The sequence below is a fragment of the Strongylocentrotus purpuratus genome, unplaced genomic scaffold, assembly GCF_000002235.5.
Source record: "Strongylocentrotus purpuratus isolate Spur 01 unplaced genomic scaffold, Spur_5.0 spur5_scaffold_9, whole genome shotgun sequence".
Taxonomy (NCBI): domain Eukaryota; kingdom Metazoa; phylum Echinodermata; class Echinoidea; order Camarodonta; family Strongylocentrotidae; genus Strongylocentrotus; species Strongylocentrotus purpuratus.
In genome coordinates this window covers 21,228,060-21,243,054 of record NW_022145615.1, presented here as the reverse complement: position 1 = coordinate 21,243,054, position 14,995 = coordinate 21,228,060, and the positions used below count along the sequence as shown (strand labels likewise).

The following is a 14,995-nucleotide window of genomic DNA, read 5'->3' as shown; positions in this document are numbered from 1 at the left end:
AGCCTAATTCCAGAAGGAGCTAAATCCACTTTTGATGAAAATTGAGTTATTGATCTTTCAACAAAATTATTTACCAAAAATTTCGGGAGCAATTATGAAAAAATGCACCTTCTAATATCACTTTTCTATACATGCCTGTACAAAATCTGGTAAACAATTTCTTTTTTCTGGATGTAGCTTCTTTTTGAATTTTAAACTCTTCAAATACAGGAGCAGAAAACAAACAGACAAAGACAAAATCAAAATACAAATTAGAATATTAACAAAAACATCAACATTTAAATAATATAATATGTTAATACCTATTGTATGATCATAAACATGGAATGTAATTAATGTCATTTATTTAAATTTGGTTTCTCAACATCAGATTTCACTGTTTTTTTAGCAGCAACAATAAGCTCCATCTAAATGATCTAATTGCCTGATTACTTGTTTATTGCATTATTATTTAGTCATCCGATCATGTGGAAACTTTACACATACCTGGGTACATAAAGTAACAGTGGCTTGTCTTGGTGCATGTTCGAAACAGGTAATACTGGTAGTCTATTTTAGGGAAAATTTGACCCTACATGTAATGATACTGATCTCATTCTCCTCCGTAAACTGCAATGGTTTTGCCAGTGTCATAACCTTTGACTGCAAAAATTCTATTCTTGTTGCCTGCAATGTTTTTGTCAGTTTTATAATAGTAATAATAATAATAATAACAGTAACATTTCTACCTTCAACCTTTCAACCTTAATTTAATAAAGTCAAAGGCAGAAGCCCGTAATGAGAACATGCCTCGCATAAAAACTATATAGGGAATTCAAATTATGGAATGTAATCAGGAAATCTTCATCTGTAAACACACTCGCAGCTCAACAATTTAAGAAGTATATTATCTACCTTGACTGGAAACATATTATTACCCAAATGTACCCATACTGACTTTTTTTGTATATCTCATGTATTTGATTGTATATTTGTTTATCTCTTGTATATTTCATGTATTTAATTGTTTATTTCTTTGCTTGTTTGTTGACAGTGTATGTGGATGATTGTGTGAATGAAGCAAGGGATGAAAGGGCCGAAACAAGAGCTTCTGCAAGTGAAGCTAGAAGGCTAGAGTCAGAGTTAGTTGCACTGCAGATTAAATTAGCGGAGCTTAGGAGTGATGCAGGAAATACTTCCCAATCAGTTCCTAAAGTCAGGATACCTCCTATCCCACCTTCTCAGGATGGGAAGGATGATATTGATAGCTATCTATGTCGTTTTGAAAGACATGCCGTTAGTGTAGATTGGAACACTGATGTTTGGGCTTTAGTAGTGTCCGCTTTGTTAACAGGGAAAGCACTTCAGATTATTTCACGACTTACAGTAGATGAGGCTAAGAATTATAATGCAGTAATGACCGCCTTATTGAAGGGTTATGATTTAATGGAGGAGGGATGTAGGTTGAAGTTTCGGCATGCAAAAATCCAATCAGGAGAAACGTATATTCAATTTGCATCTAGGATTGAAAAATACTTTGATAGATGGCTAGAACTTAGTCCCTATGATAGTAGTATAGATGGGATGAAGAGTCTCACACTACAGGAGCAAGTGTTGGATACAGGCAACAGAGAGTTGTTAATGTTCATCAAGGAACGACAACCTTCGAGTTTGCAGAATCTTTTAATCCTTGCAGATCAGTATAGAGATGCTCACTCAGACCCACGGACACATAGAATAAGAGACAGACCGTCTACAGAAACCCAGCAGTCTGAAGGGAGCGGTTCAAAGAGTCATGGACGGGAGAGTCAGTCTCTTGGTGGCAAGACCATGCCGAGGTCGAGCCAAAGGGAAGAGAGGACCTGCCACGTATGCAAGAAAGTTGGACATCTTTCTTGGAACTGTCCCCAGAGGAAGAGACCAGAGAAAGGAGCAAGCATGAGTGTTGGCGGACCTAGCAGCGAACCAGCTGTTACGGGAACAGGCAACGTCGAGTCAGGATCGACTAGTTTGAATGGCCGCTCGTTTGCAGAGAACCACGAAGGTATATGTATCATCGATTTCAAATCTCCAGTTATAGAGCGGAATCTCACTGAAGATGGAATGGGGGTGTAGTGACTTGAACTTTTCTAAGGTCACAATTCACAAATGTTTATCAACATTGTAAATACTCAGCATTTTAAGCATTCCTTTCGTTAGTATTTTCAATAACAATAACAATCTACAGCTGCACATTCTAAACATTCTCTGAGTTAATTTCATCCATGGAACCACCCAGCAACAAGAGTGTTATTTTAGTTACTCCAATCGGACCACACCTTATTGTTTTAATAAGCCAATCATCACACTTTTAGCACACTTGGGAAAGTCTCCACACACAGATTTTACTCACTTCTCCTGTCTTCAGTTTCGACAATCGGACGCGTTTTATAAGAAGAGTTCAGATTATACAACAAGCGTTATTTCATGGGTTTTCACATTAATAGTGAGTTTCATCATCATCGTTTTTTTTTTGAGGACTCAATCGCAAATTAGATTTACGTCCTCTAGTTAATTTTGGGAAAGTGTGAACTGTAAGGTTGTGTGCCTTCTTCATATTCGCGTTTCGCTAGCTAGCTAGTCGTGCTCCACGTGTGTATGCAGCTGAGTCATCACTTCGCTATATCGCACTATTCTTCCTCTTCATGATTCGCTTTCCAGTTTCGTTCTACACTCGAGATATCAGCTCAGAAGATTATTAATAACGGTAAGAATATTCATTTAGTTTTATCCACAACATTTATTCCTACATTGGTGACCCCGAATTTTTTTGTTGTTCTTCTACGAGCAATATTTCTTTTGTGTGCATGACGACGACATCTCCGCCAACGGAAATGCCCGACTCCGACTCCGCCGCGGCCCTGGAGGCACCGGGCAGTACCAGCCCAGCTGTTACGGCTTTTGGACTCAAACTTCCGCCGTTCTGGCCGGGCTACCCAGCACTGTGGTTCGCTCAAGTTGAGGCGCAGTTTTTGACGCGGGCTATTACACGACAAGAGACGAAATTTGCTCACGTCATTAGCTCTTTACAGCCCGATGTGGCACAGGAGGTCAGGGACTTTATCATTGCCCCGTCTGCAATGGATCGTTATGACAAACTGAAATCAGAACTCATCAAACGAACCGGTGTTTCGGAGCAGAAACAGATTCACCAACTCCTCACTGCTGTGGAATTAGGAGATCGCAAGCCTACTCAACTTCTTCGTCGTATGCGACAACTACTGGGAGAGTCTACATTGGAGGAAGGTATTTTGAAGCAACTGTTTTTGCAGCGACTCCCGAATAATGTCAGAATTATTCTTGCTTCATCATCCGACTCAGTCTCCATCGAACAATTAGCGGAGTTAGCGGATAGAATCTTGGAGATTTCTTCCCCACTTTCTGTTTCTGCTGTAGAATGCACGCCTGCTAGTACTACTGTGACTCGTGGGAGTGCTGTTTCCTCGTCACCTCCACGAGTTTCTGCGGAGGTTCAACAGCTTTCCAGGCAGGACACACAGCTCACAGCACAGGTGCAAGCTCTGACTTCTTCCCTCCAGGAGGATCGTCGTAGTCGAAGTCAGCATCGAGGTGCATCTCATCCACTTCGACGTCCTTCTAGCTCTAAGAGTCCACGGAGACAACAGCGTCATCAAGGAGGTGAGTGCTGGTATCATTGGACTTATGGTGACAGAGCTCGCAAGTGTGTGAGCCCGTGCTCGTCCAGCCGCCGACGTTCGACATCGCATTCGACACCGCCTTCACCCTCGCAGTCATACCCACAGGGAAACGAACTAGCCAAGGAATAGCGGCGACAAGTTCCCTTGGCAACAAACCTCATAGTCGTCTTTGCTACATTCTCGATAAGAACTCTGGCAAGCGTTTCATGGTTGACACAGGAGCCGAGGTGAGTATTTTTCCCCAGTCACTGTTGGAGAAATCTCAATTTTCATCGGTCAAAGCGTCGAAGATCCAACTTCAAGCAGTTAATCATTCGCCGATCAACACTTCCGGTGAGCGATCTTTTACTTTGGATCTTGGATTGCGACGAGTGTTTCGCTGGATTTTTATTGTCACAGATTTGAAGACACCTATCTTAGGAGCGGATTTTCTTACTAACTTTGGTTTACTCGTAGACGTGAAACATCGCAGGTTGATCGACACTAAAACCAATCTTAGTGTGTGTGGATTCGGCGCCTACTCTGGGACTATCAGTCCCATGTATGTGAGAGGGGTTCCTGATGACCGCTTTCACGTTCTCCTCCGCAGCTACCAGGACATTACTCGCCCGTCATACCCACAGGGAAACGAACTAGCCAAGGAATAGCGGGGTAAAGTTGGCAGGAGGAGAGATCTTTCCACTACTTTCTGCAGCGGCATGTGGAATACAAGAGGACGATTTGAAAGTTTGCAAGGGCCTTGTGAATGGTGCATTGGTAGATATGCTACGTGACACAGGCTGTTCCACGGTCGTGGTGCGAAGGGATTTGGTGCGAGAAGATCAACTTTGCAAGGAAAGGAAAATTTGTGTTCTTATTGATAGAACTGTGAGATATTTTCAAGTTGCCTTTTTACAGATAGATACACCATACTACACAGGCGAAGTGGAGGCCCTGTGTTATGAATCCATTGTACGACTTGGTATTCGGACAAGTGTCTGGCGTTAGGAAATCGGACGACCCTGACCCTGACTGGACACCACGGTATCATCGTGCGAATGCAGTGGAAACCAGGGAACAGAAGAGGCAAGCAGCACGGACCAGGCCTCCCCTTCATGTGCCCAAGCCATTCGATGATGCAGTGGTTGTTGAAGATTTGATCAAAGTCCAGGCCGAGGATGAATCTTTGTCCACAGCAAGGAAGTTTGCAGATACGGGAGAAAAGAAGATCAGTCGGCAAGGGAACTGTTTTTTAGAAGTGTGTGGACCCATTTGAAAAGGGTAATCCACCCCACATGTGGAAATTAATTAATTTAAAAAATGTAAAAAATGTAAATGTGTAGATTGTTGTTCTTCATAATATTGCATCTATATATGTCATCAAGTTATCGGGGGCAGCGCCACAGTAAGAACACTCTCACATCGAAGCTGAGAACACTTCCCACTTCAACTTCAAGACAAAGCGGAGAACCAACGTAACCCACGTTGATGCAGGGAACACTTTACCCTTTGGTCCCTCAAGCCAGACTCAATTTAATTCAACGGTACTAAGAAGTTGGAATAAGGATTTATTCTTATTTTTGGATGAACAATTATTTCTTTGAAATAAAAAGCATTAGGTCTTGTGGCAAGATGCTGAAGACGGTCATTCGGCAAGACTGCCGCACTGTGCTGTCAGGGCTTTTTAAAGAGGATATGAAAGTTGTTAGCAAGATCATAGATAGCCTAAGAGATCATTTCTTAATGAAAAGGAATGTGCTGTATGGGAGATTCATGTTTCACGCAATTCATGGAAAGGTTGCGTCAACTGTCAAGCACTTGCAAGTTTGGAGACCAGCGACTGGAAGATGAGATGGTCAGAGACGAGTTAGTCATGGGCTGTTGAGATCAGGGAGCTAGAGCCAGATTATCCAGAGAAGAGGGCGCTGCACTGTGGCGACCACCAGGTGATTTCTCTGTTCTCTTTGTTTATGATTTTTAATCTTTCATTTTCCATCTTTTGTGTTTTTGGTTTGGATAATTTCTGTTGTGATCGTGGACCAAATATGGGGCCATATTTTGCAAGATATATGTGCCTTGGACTTTATATGTATTTATTATTCATTTATTCATACTTTTTATGCATTGGATATTTCTATATGAATGTATTTATTTTATTTATTTTGTATAAGTTGTATAATTTTATGTAATATGATTCACCTGGAAGAAAAGTTTCTTCTTTTGTTTTGTAAGACAATAAATGATATATTCTATTATAAGATGAATGCTTGATAAAAAAGCATTTGATATGTTGAAGATTAGTGAAGCCACCACGCAGCAACTTAAGGTCATCACAGGCAGTGACCAGCCATCACACGAAATGAACTTTGCTAAGACCAAGCACACGAAGGGACAATTCCAACAGAAATACAATCCAGATATGAAAGCAAAGTACACTACCACAAAGGGTAATTCATGCAAGTATTGTGGACTCGATCATCAGAAAGGCAGAACTAATTGCCCTGCATATGGCAAAGAGTGCTCAAGGTGCAAAAGGATGCACCATTTCTCTAAAGTATGTAGAGCAAAGATTGTGCATTCTGGTGAGCAAGATCGGTGTGACATAGCATAGATGACTGACGATGAAGATTCCAACTTCAGCCTGGAAGAGGAATATGTAGGTCTTCTCAAGGAAGGAAATCTATGCCAAGTTGACATCGGAGATAAGAATAGCAAGAAACCAGTTCGGGGAGGGCGCTCCATAGTAGGCATAGCAGCATGTTGCTCATGTTTTGAGCTCCGCTTTCGTGGCCAAATTCTACGATGTTAAATTCCGCAGTTTGATATAAACACTTAATCAACAGTTTAATTGAAGGTTATAGATGATTCTGGACTAAAAATCATGGCTGAAAAGCACCTCCTTACTCCTGAGAAATCAGCGAAGTCTCAACAGAAGAAGCCTAAAACGGTGAGCAGTGAAAGTCCAACTTAATTTAAGAAGTATATTATCTACCTTGACTGGAAACATATTATTACCCTAATGTACCCATACTGACTTTTTTGTATATAATTTTTATCTCATGTATTTAATTGTTTATTTATTTGTAATGTGATTTTAAGAGTTCAATTTGTTGAAACTAATTTCAGGTGGCAGGACCTCAACAAGGAGATATTTTCATGTTTTTTTTACAATTTGATATTTTGTTTTTTTAATATAGAGAGAAAGACATATATTTGAACATGACTTTCAGATGGGAATAGAGGAAAGAAGAAAGGGAGATATTACGAGGTCTGAAGCCTAGACTAGTATCATACACGGTACTCTAAGCTATAAACATGGCATATTGAAATGGAATCGTTTATTTACAAACAAGTTCTCCTATTCCTCTGAGATTATGTAACAGAATCTTCCCTTTGTTCATGGAACAGCCCAGGGTCCAGTGGGGTGTCTGTTTAGGGCTAATTTACATAAACTCGCCTTGTAGAGCATCTCAAGGGATGCATGCCACATCCTAACAGTGGAGACCGAAATACACAGGAAAGGAGTTAGCAACCAAATTTGGAATTGTGTGAAAGTTTGGAGGAGCTTTCATTGTGATCATCTATTAGAACCGGGATTTTTAACAGTTGTAAACACTATCACTACTATCGACATCACTACCACTACACATTACTTCTCTACATTTGTTCTGGATATGTTGAGACTTGAATAAAGGCACGAGCTAGTTTATACTGCAGAGACTGCGTCTTGTGTGAATGATTCAGTTAAGTGCATTTACTACGTTAATCATTACCCTGTAGAAAGTTTCTCAGAAACATAGGTACATCAGTTTACAACTTTTTATCATCGTGAAAGACAATAATGGATGCACATTGAAAGACAAGCCATTGGAGAAAGCGTGTGAATCTCCTTCTGACAGTCAATCAGAGGGACAGATATGTGAAGCTTCGATGGAGATAAGCCGCCAGAAGGAAGAGCGTGATGAAGTCGCGACTGTGAAACGGTCTTGCCAGGGTTATGTTGGAAGTTATGTCAAGTTACGACAACCTTAACGCAGCCAGACGGAAGTATGGACAGCTAAAAGGTACATTTTTGCTGTATCAACATAAATTCAGCGAATACTACAAAAGGTTATCTAAGGACGATAGGGCTGCATCAAAGGAACAATTTGAGTCGCATGAGAGCAACAAGGCCGAGTTCAACAGGCGAATGATGGAGTGGGATGCTGAGGCTATGAAGATGAGGCAGTCCTTGACGACTGAACCAGACGAGGCGGAGGCAGATAAGGTTTCTGTGAGGTCATCGGCGTTGAGGGGGAGTAGGTCTTCGAAGCACAGCAGCACGAGCTCATCACCCTCTGCAAGACTGAGGGACGCCAAGGTCAGAGCTGAGCAAGCGAGACTCAAGAAGGAACAGTTAGTAAGAGCTCAAGAGCTCAATCAAGAGCAGTTAAAGTTAAATGAACAATTAGCTACAATGCAGATAGACAATGAGATAGTAAATGCTGAAGCAGAAGCTAGATTGCTAGGAGAAGAAATCTTTGATGAGGGTAACAGTGCAAGGGATCCTCAGGTAGTGCTAGATGTGCTAGATGTACGTGTAAGTGAACATATCAATCCTGTACACAAATCTGGATTGAATCCTAATGCACCAGCGTGGAAAGAAAGTAAGTTAAATGCCAATAATGATGTTTCATGTAAAGGTAATGTTCAAGATTTGAATATGACTCAAATGTTTCATGCCATTAACCTTTGCTGTTAATTTACCCAAACCTGATCTCTCTACATGTGGTGGTGACCCCATAGAGTACAGGAGCTTCATCCACAGCTTCGAGGTCAACATCGCAGACAAGGTAACCGATGACAGGGCGAGGTTGACCTACTTGGTACAGTACTGCTCCGGCACGGCTCGAGGTAGTATTGAGAACTGGGTAATAATGGCTCCTCATGAACGATATGCAGAAGCTAGATGGATACTGAGGGAGCAGTTTGGACAACCCTACCTCGTCGACACCGCACAAATGAGCAAAGAGGAGGAGCAAAGAAGAGCGGAGGAAGCAACACAAGTACCTGAATGAAACCAAGAAACCTGCCAAGGGCTGTGGCCTGTGCGGGTCAACAGACCACTTCCTGGATGGATGTCCTCAATTCAAGGCGCAAAGATTTTTTGAAGGGGATCGGCTTCTATTTCGGGTGTCTTTGTCAAGGACACTTCAGTAAGGATTGTACGAAGAGGCACACATGCGAACTGTGCAGCAAGCCACATCCATCTCCCCTCCATGAGTGGCGGCCTGAGGCAAGTCAAGAAAACAAAACGGATCAAGCCCAACCACAAATGTTTCTAATATGTATTGAAAGTGTTGTAACCTTAGAGAGTATTTGATATGGCTAATAGTATGCTATCATTTGATAGATGATAATTGATAATGGATCATAGGTAACCATGGTAACAGTAATATTTATTTACTCAGTCAATTGTGATAATAATAAGCTTGATTAATCATTTGTGAATTGGGGATGTCATGGAAGTTCACTTCAATTAGTCATTTGTAATGATATTGATTTGTTTGAATCATACAACTCACCCGATACTCTGTAGAAAGAAGATTTAAGGTGATAAAATGATGCATTTGATAAAGTCAGCTTATTTGTTGTTCGAAAGCCATTACTATAAATAAGCAAGATACTTATTAATGTTTGCCATGTCTGTTTATAGTTCCTACGGCTGAGGTCAAGGGCCAAGGTTGAGGTCAAGGCCAAGACTCAAGTTTGAAGTTATGGCTGAATAGACTAAAGGTTCAAGTTAAAGGCTGAAATCAATTCAAAGGCAAAGCAGAACTTTCGAGACTTTCAAGACTTTTGACCACAAATAAAGTCCAAGACAAAAACCCTAATCAGAACATGTGTACCATTATTATTGCGTCTATATAATCAAGTTATCTGACGCGGCGCCACATTAATACTGTCTCTGTGCACTGTACTATTAATGCCTCAGTTTTAGCCCAGCTGGGCTGATAAGGTGCACTGGCATTCATGGAACTTCTTCCTACCGAGTACCCATTAACAAAAATCAGTGACAAATCTGCTGATAACTAATCAGAAGCAGGGATTTCAGTAGCTTATAACAAAAACTGTCATTTATCACTAATGACAAGTTTTGTGAAATGGGGCCCAGGTGTATTCTTTTCTGGTTTCCTGGAATGTTTTAGACTTTTAGTCAGTTTCACAAACTGACATTATTTTAAATTACTCCTCTGTAGATTGCAATGTTCTTGTCAGCTCCATGAACTTTGACCCCAAACATTGCACTTTCATATATACATACATGTTAATTTCTATAAACTTTGACCCACTAAATGTCAGTTTTTTTCACTTTTGCAGATTGCATTATTCTTGTCTGTATCACCAAATAATAACCAAACATTTTCATCTTGCTCGTGCCAATGTTTACTTCAATTTTGTAAACTTTGACCCTAATCATACCAATCTCATTCCCCTCTGTAGACTGCAATGTTTATATCAGTTCTATGAACTTTGACCCCAAACATTACATTTTCATTTCTCTCCAGAGACTTTCATATACATACATGTTAAGTTTTATAAACTTTGACACAATAAATGTTACCTTTGACCCTAATCATCATACCAATCTCATTCTCTTCTGTAGACTGCAATGTTTTCATCAGTTCTATGAACTTTGACCCCAAACATTACATCTTCATTTCTCTCCAGAAACTCCCATATACATACATGTAAAGTTATATAACCTTTGACCCAATAAATGTCCGCTTTGACCCTAATCATACCAATCTCATTCTCTTCTGTAGACTGCATTGTTATTATCAGTTCTATGAACTTTGACACCAAACATTACATTGTCATTTCTCTCCAGAGACTTTCATATACATACATGATAATTTCTATAAACTTTGACCCAATAAATGTCACCTTTGACCCCGCTAATCATACCAATTTCATTCTCCTCTGTAGACTGCAATGTTCTTATCAGTTTCATGAACTTTGACCTCAAACAGAAGTGACGGATCTGGAAGACACTTCGCCATTCTGTCCCAGATGAAGATAGCAATGTTTTCCACAGTGCTGACATTTGACCTGAAGTAATTGACATCCTTGTCGAGATTCTTGTGATCCAGTAAGTCCAGGAAGCCGTTCTGAGAACAAAGAAAAAAATACATAAATTTGTATGATTTGATAAAAGAAAGAGAAGATTGTCAAGTCTTATTGCAAAACAGATCTCTAGAATGTAGATTTGTTTGCAGACTAATATTTATTACTGTATAAGCCGTTATTCTTGAGAGGTTTTATTTTCGCACATTTCGCGAATTGCATATTATCGGCAATCTATTGAACACGCACAAATAATTCCCACCTCATCATTCTGGAGCGCAAAAATATCAGCATAAAATCACATGCTTGCGCCCTCTCGATTTCGCATTTGCACTGCTTGCAACACTCAATCAAACGATTCACGAAAATGCCTTTTGGCCTGTCATTCGCGAAAATATCTGCACACAAAAAATATCAGCTTATACAGTAGTCTACTTTTCAACCTCGCAAAGCCATTTTATATACATGTATGCTATATACTCCCCCATCTGCTGCACCCCTCCCCCTTCCCCCTCTTCGCTGGTATTCTAATTTCTTCTATTTTCTATTTCAATTAAGACCATGAAATATTTAACAGAAAGGCCAATTAGCAATAGCCCATTACCTTCATATAAGTCTTGAGATCTGAAATGTTCATGACCATGCCAGTCACTGGGTAAACCTGAAAAAGAAATAGAAACATGTTTATTTCAAATAGTTGAAAAAGTTTTTCTAGTTTTCCAATTCAGCAGCACGATTGATTTTCATTTCAATTTAGTAAGTTAAAAATAATACATGCCTTCATTATTTTCAAATCTGTGGAACATTCAAGCCTCCGTTAAAACTAGTGTTGATCTGGGTAAAAATGAAAATATGTGCTTCACTGCATCTTTAATGCAATCTTCACTTCAATGGTATTCCCAGTTTTCAATAAAATTTAACTCGGTATACATGTATCTGTTTACTTCCTCGATTAGACAATAGTTGAAAGCCATTTTATCTTTTTTTTCTCAATTCAATTCAAATGAACATTTATTTTCTTTCATTCAATTTGACAACATATTTGACATCTGTTCAAACAATACAATTTATATGTAGGAACATAAATATAATTAAAGAACTTGTATTACAAGGAAGAAGGCGCGAAACCCGATAAGCAGAGCTTGTAGTGGGTACGCCCGAATACACAAATACAATTATACATTATAAATGGAAGAAAGGAAGAAAGGGATAGGCAAAGAGGAGAGGACGATAGAGAGCTTGGAGAAAGAGAAAAGAGGAGAGGAAAAGAACAGGACTGCAACATAGTAGTAATGGAGTGTATGGCATGCATAAACAACATAATGGCAAGATATAGGTGAAGGGTATAGTGTTGACATATTTGACTGCATAAATATATATATATATATATATATATATATACATATATATTTACTTCCTTACAAGTACCAGTAACATGCATTTTATCTTAATATAATTAGTCAGTGTATCACATGGTAAAGTTGGCATGCAACAAAAAAATAACTGCAATAAGTTACAGTATGTAATGCAAATCAACTTCCTACCATTACTAGGCTTTTGAAAGGAAAAAAAAAACTTTTGTGAATGTATGAACAGTGAATTTGTATACCCTCATCAACATGTCAAACTGACTATTATCTTATTTTTTCTTTCTGTGTGGACTCAACGGATTGAATTATACATTTTTTAATAATATACATGTCATGTACCTTTCCACGCAATGTCAGCTCAACTGTAAATATAAAAGAAGAAGAAGAAAAATCATTATTTCAGCTATGTCATGTCATATTTCATGATACATTTAGTGAAAGAGTAATAAAAAATTCATAGTACAAGTTTGCAAATGACTTATTTTCTTAAATCAACAACTTAAAACTATTTATTTTTTGGAAAATACTTACCCGAACTGAACAAAATACAAAGTCAACCACATACAGAGCTTTTACAAAATCTGATTCAATCAAATTTGAAAAAGCTTTAGCTTTAGTGATTGCAATGAATACAGTAATAACCATAAACAGATTCAAATCAGAGGTGGATGCCTATCTTTCAACACAGCTCGACAAGTTTAGTTATAGGCCCAGCAGGTGATAATCCTGTTGAGTCTTCCCACAGATCCAGCGATGGACCTATGGTATTAAGGAACAAACTCTTTGCAGAGGTGTACTGATGAACTATAGGAGGGCATTACAAGACATTGTCATACTAAGGAGCCCGAAAAGACAGGTGAATAAATTTACAGGTGAATACAGGTGAATAATATTTCTGCGATGGGATCTGGTCAGGTTGATAGTGCAATCAAATATTAAAAAAAGACTAAACCTTACCTTTGTAATTGTGTCCATGGCCATTAGGGTTGTTACATTTGTCGTACAATTTGATGTTTTCATCATCAGTTAGCTCTGGACTGTTGGAAAGAGAGATTTAATACATTCGTATATGTAGTTAGTAACACATGTTTACATGCAAATTGGAGGTCTGTATTATTTGTGCAACCACTAACTTAGATTTTTGCTTTTTCATCCTGTTTGAATAAAGTTAAGCCTCATAATATAATTTGTTAATTCAAGATAAAATCTCACAGATCGTGGCAAAGACAATAAATTTTTAGCCGATGGTATCAAAATAATTAATTTGTCGCTAATCATGGTTTTGTGAAAACGGTTTATCCACTTCCAGACAAAGATATGACTGTCACGGAGTTGGATTCATGAAACGACCCCCAGGGGTATGGGTGTCAATTGAGGCTAGGGGATATAATTATTCACTCCTGAATGATAAACGCCTATATTCTATTAACAACATATATCATATCAATATCATCACCTAGTCCGGCTTAAAGAGAAGGTTGAGTTATGGGGAGAGGTGACAAATAATTTGGAGCATTATCAATATGCAAGTGTCAAACCTGTGAGAAAGTAAATATTATGTCTTCGTTTTTAGGAAAAAATACTCCAAAAAAGTTATCTACCGTAATGAGGATCTGAGACATTACGGTAGATAACTTCACACAGGCGCGCACCTGCCCGCAACCCACCATCGGTATGCACTTGTATTGTGCAGCGGTTTGCTGTGAAACCTGTGAAAAAGTGTATACTAATATCAACGTTTATAAAAAAAAAATACTCCAAAAGTAACAAGAATATTGACACGAAACAGGTAATAAACATAACAACTTTTAACTCATGATCTTTATTTGGACATTTAATGAATATTTATTTCATTTTGGGTACGTTTTAGTAGGGTATCTCCATGCCAGAGTTACGGGTCAAATTTCGGATAGGTTTCTGAACAAGCGCCGAATGGGCCGGGCCAAATTTCTTATTATTTGATGATTCCAGAACCTTGCAATATACACCACCATGTCACGTTGACCATGCACCAATTATGCTATGAATAGGTCCATGATCAACTTTTTCTGATTGATTTCACACAGTTTCTTTCAAAATGCATGAATCACATGTCAGTCCCCTTGTCTAAACTCCTAATTTGTTATTGGCACATGCACCCTATCCTTGTGACACACACACACACACACACTATACAGTTCTGCAAGAATTTTCAAGATTGAAGGAAGCAGACTACACCAAAGAAGAAGAAGAAGAAGTCTAACTAAGTCTCAGACCTAAATTTCTGTCTCTTTTGTTCGTTAGCCCACGAACGAAAGAGACAGAAATTTCGGTCTAACTTAGTCTAAGCTACATCTACCACTACCAGTACAGTAGGCCAGTCTACGTATATCGGGTAGCCACCGGCACCGGCACCGCCACTTCGCGCTGCGCCAGTACCACAGCCTTGGTTCGGGCCGTATAGCATATGGTATAGGACGAGCGTACGTAGCCGTAGTCGGTCCGTCACGGTACGGTGTGTCTGTTGTCATGTTAGGTCATTAAAAAATGTCGTATTATAGGTAATTACCTGTGTAATCTATGACAAGCTGAAAATTGTTCGATTCTTGTTAGGTACACAATTCGTTGCCTTGCATCTGATGTCATTATGGAACGGTTAATTCGGAAAAAAAACGATGCAGCTGCAGCAGACAAATCACAGAAAGATGACAGTAATTTTGTACATTTGTTGTTGTTGTTGTGTTTTGAGTTATTGGCGATTAGTCAGTGATTTTACTATTGTCGCCAAATTACTTTACGGCACGTGTTATATCTCTCAATTTTGGATTTTTTAAAATATATATTTATTTCGTTTTATATTTATCTATCTTTTAAGATAGTATC

At 39.1% G+C, this 14,995-nt stretch overlaps 2 protein-coding genes across 2 annotated transcripts; one reads left to right on the top strand and one right to left on the bottom strand.

Moving 5' to 3' along the window:
- The first annotated feature begins 321 nt into the window (after positions 1-321).
- Positions 322-4,932, top strand: LOC105437551. The gene is made up of 4 exons (XM_030976378.1): positions 322-328; positions 1,034-2,088; positions 4,329-4,487; positions 4,579-4,932. The coding sequence occupies exons 1-4, from the start codon at positions 322-324 to the stop codon at positions 4,930-4,932; spliced, it is 1,575 nt and encodes a 524-aa protein (XP_030832238.1).
- Positions 4,933-10,569: 5,637 nt separating this feature from the next.
- LOC590962 (6-pyruvoyl tetrahydrobiopterin synthase) lies at positions 10,570-14,852 on the bottom strand. The gene is made up of 5 exons (XM_790547.4): positions 14,682-14,852; positions 13,091-13,170; positions 12,473-12,495; positions 11,368-11,424; positions 10,570-10,807 (listed from the first exon to the last, which is right to left on the bottom strand). Exons 1-5 carry the CDS (start codon positions 14,756-14,758, stop codon positions 10,610-10,612), a joined length of 435 nt encoding a protein of 144 aa, XP_795640.2. The 5' UTR covers positions 14,759-14,852; the 3' UTR covers positions 10,570-10,609.
- Positions 14,853-14,995: the final 143 nt, after the last annotated feature.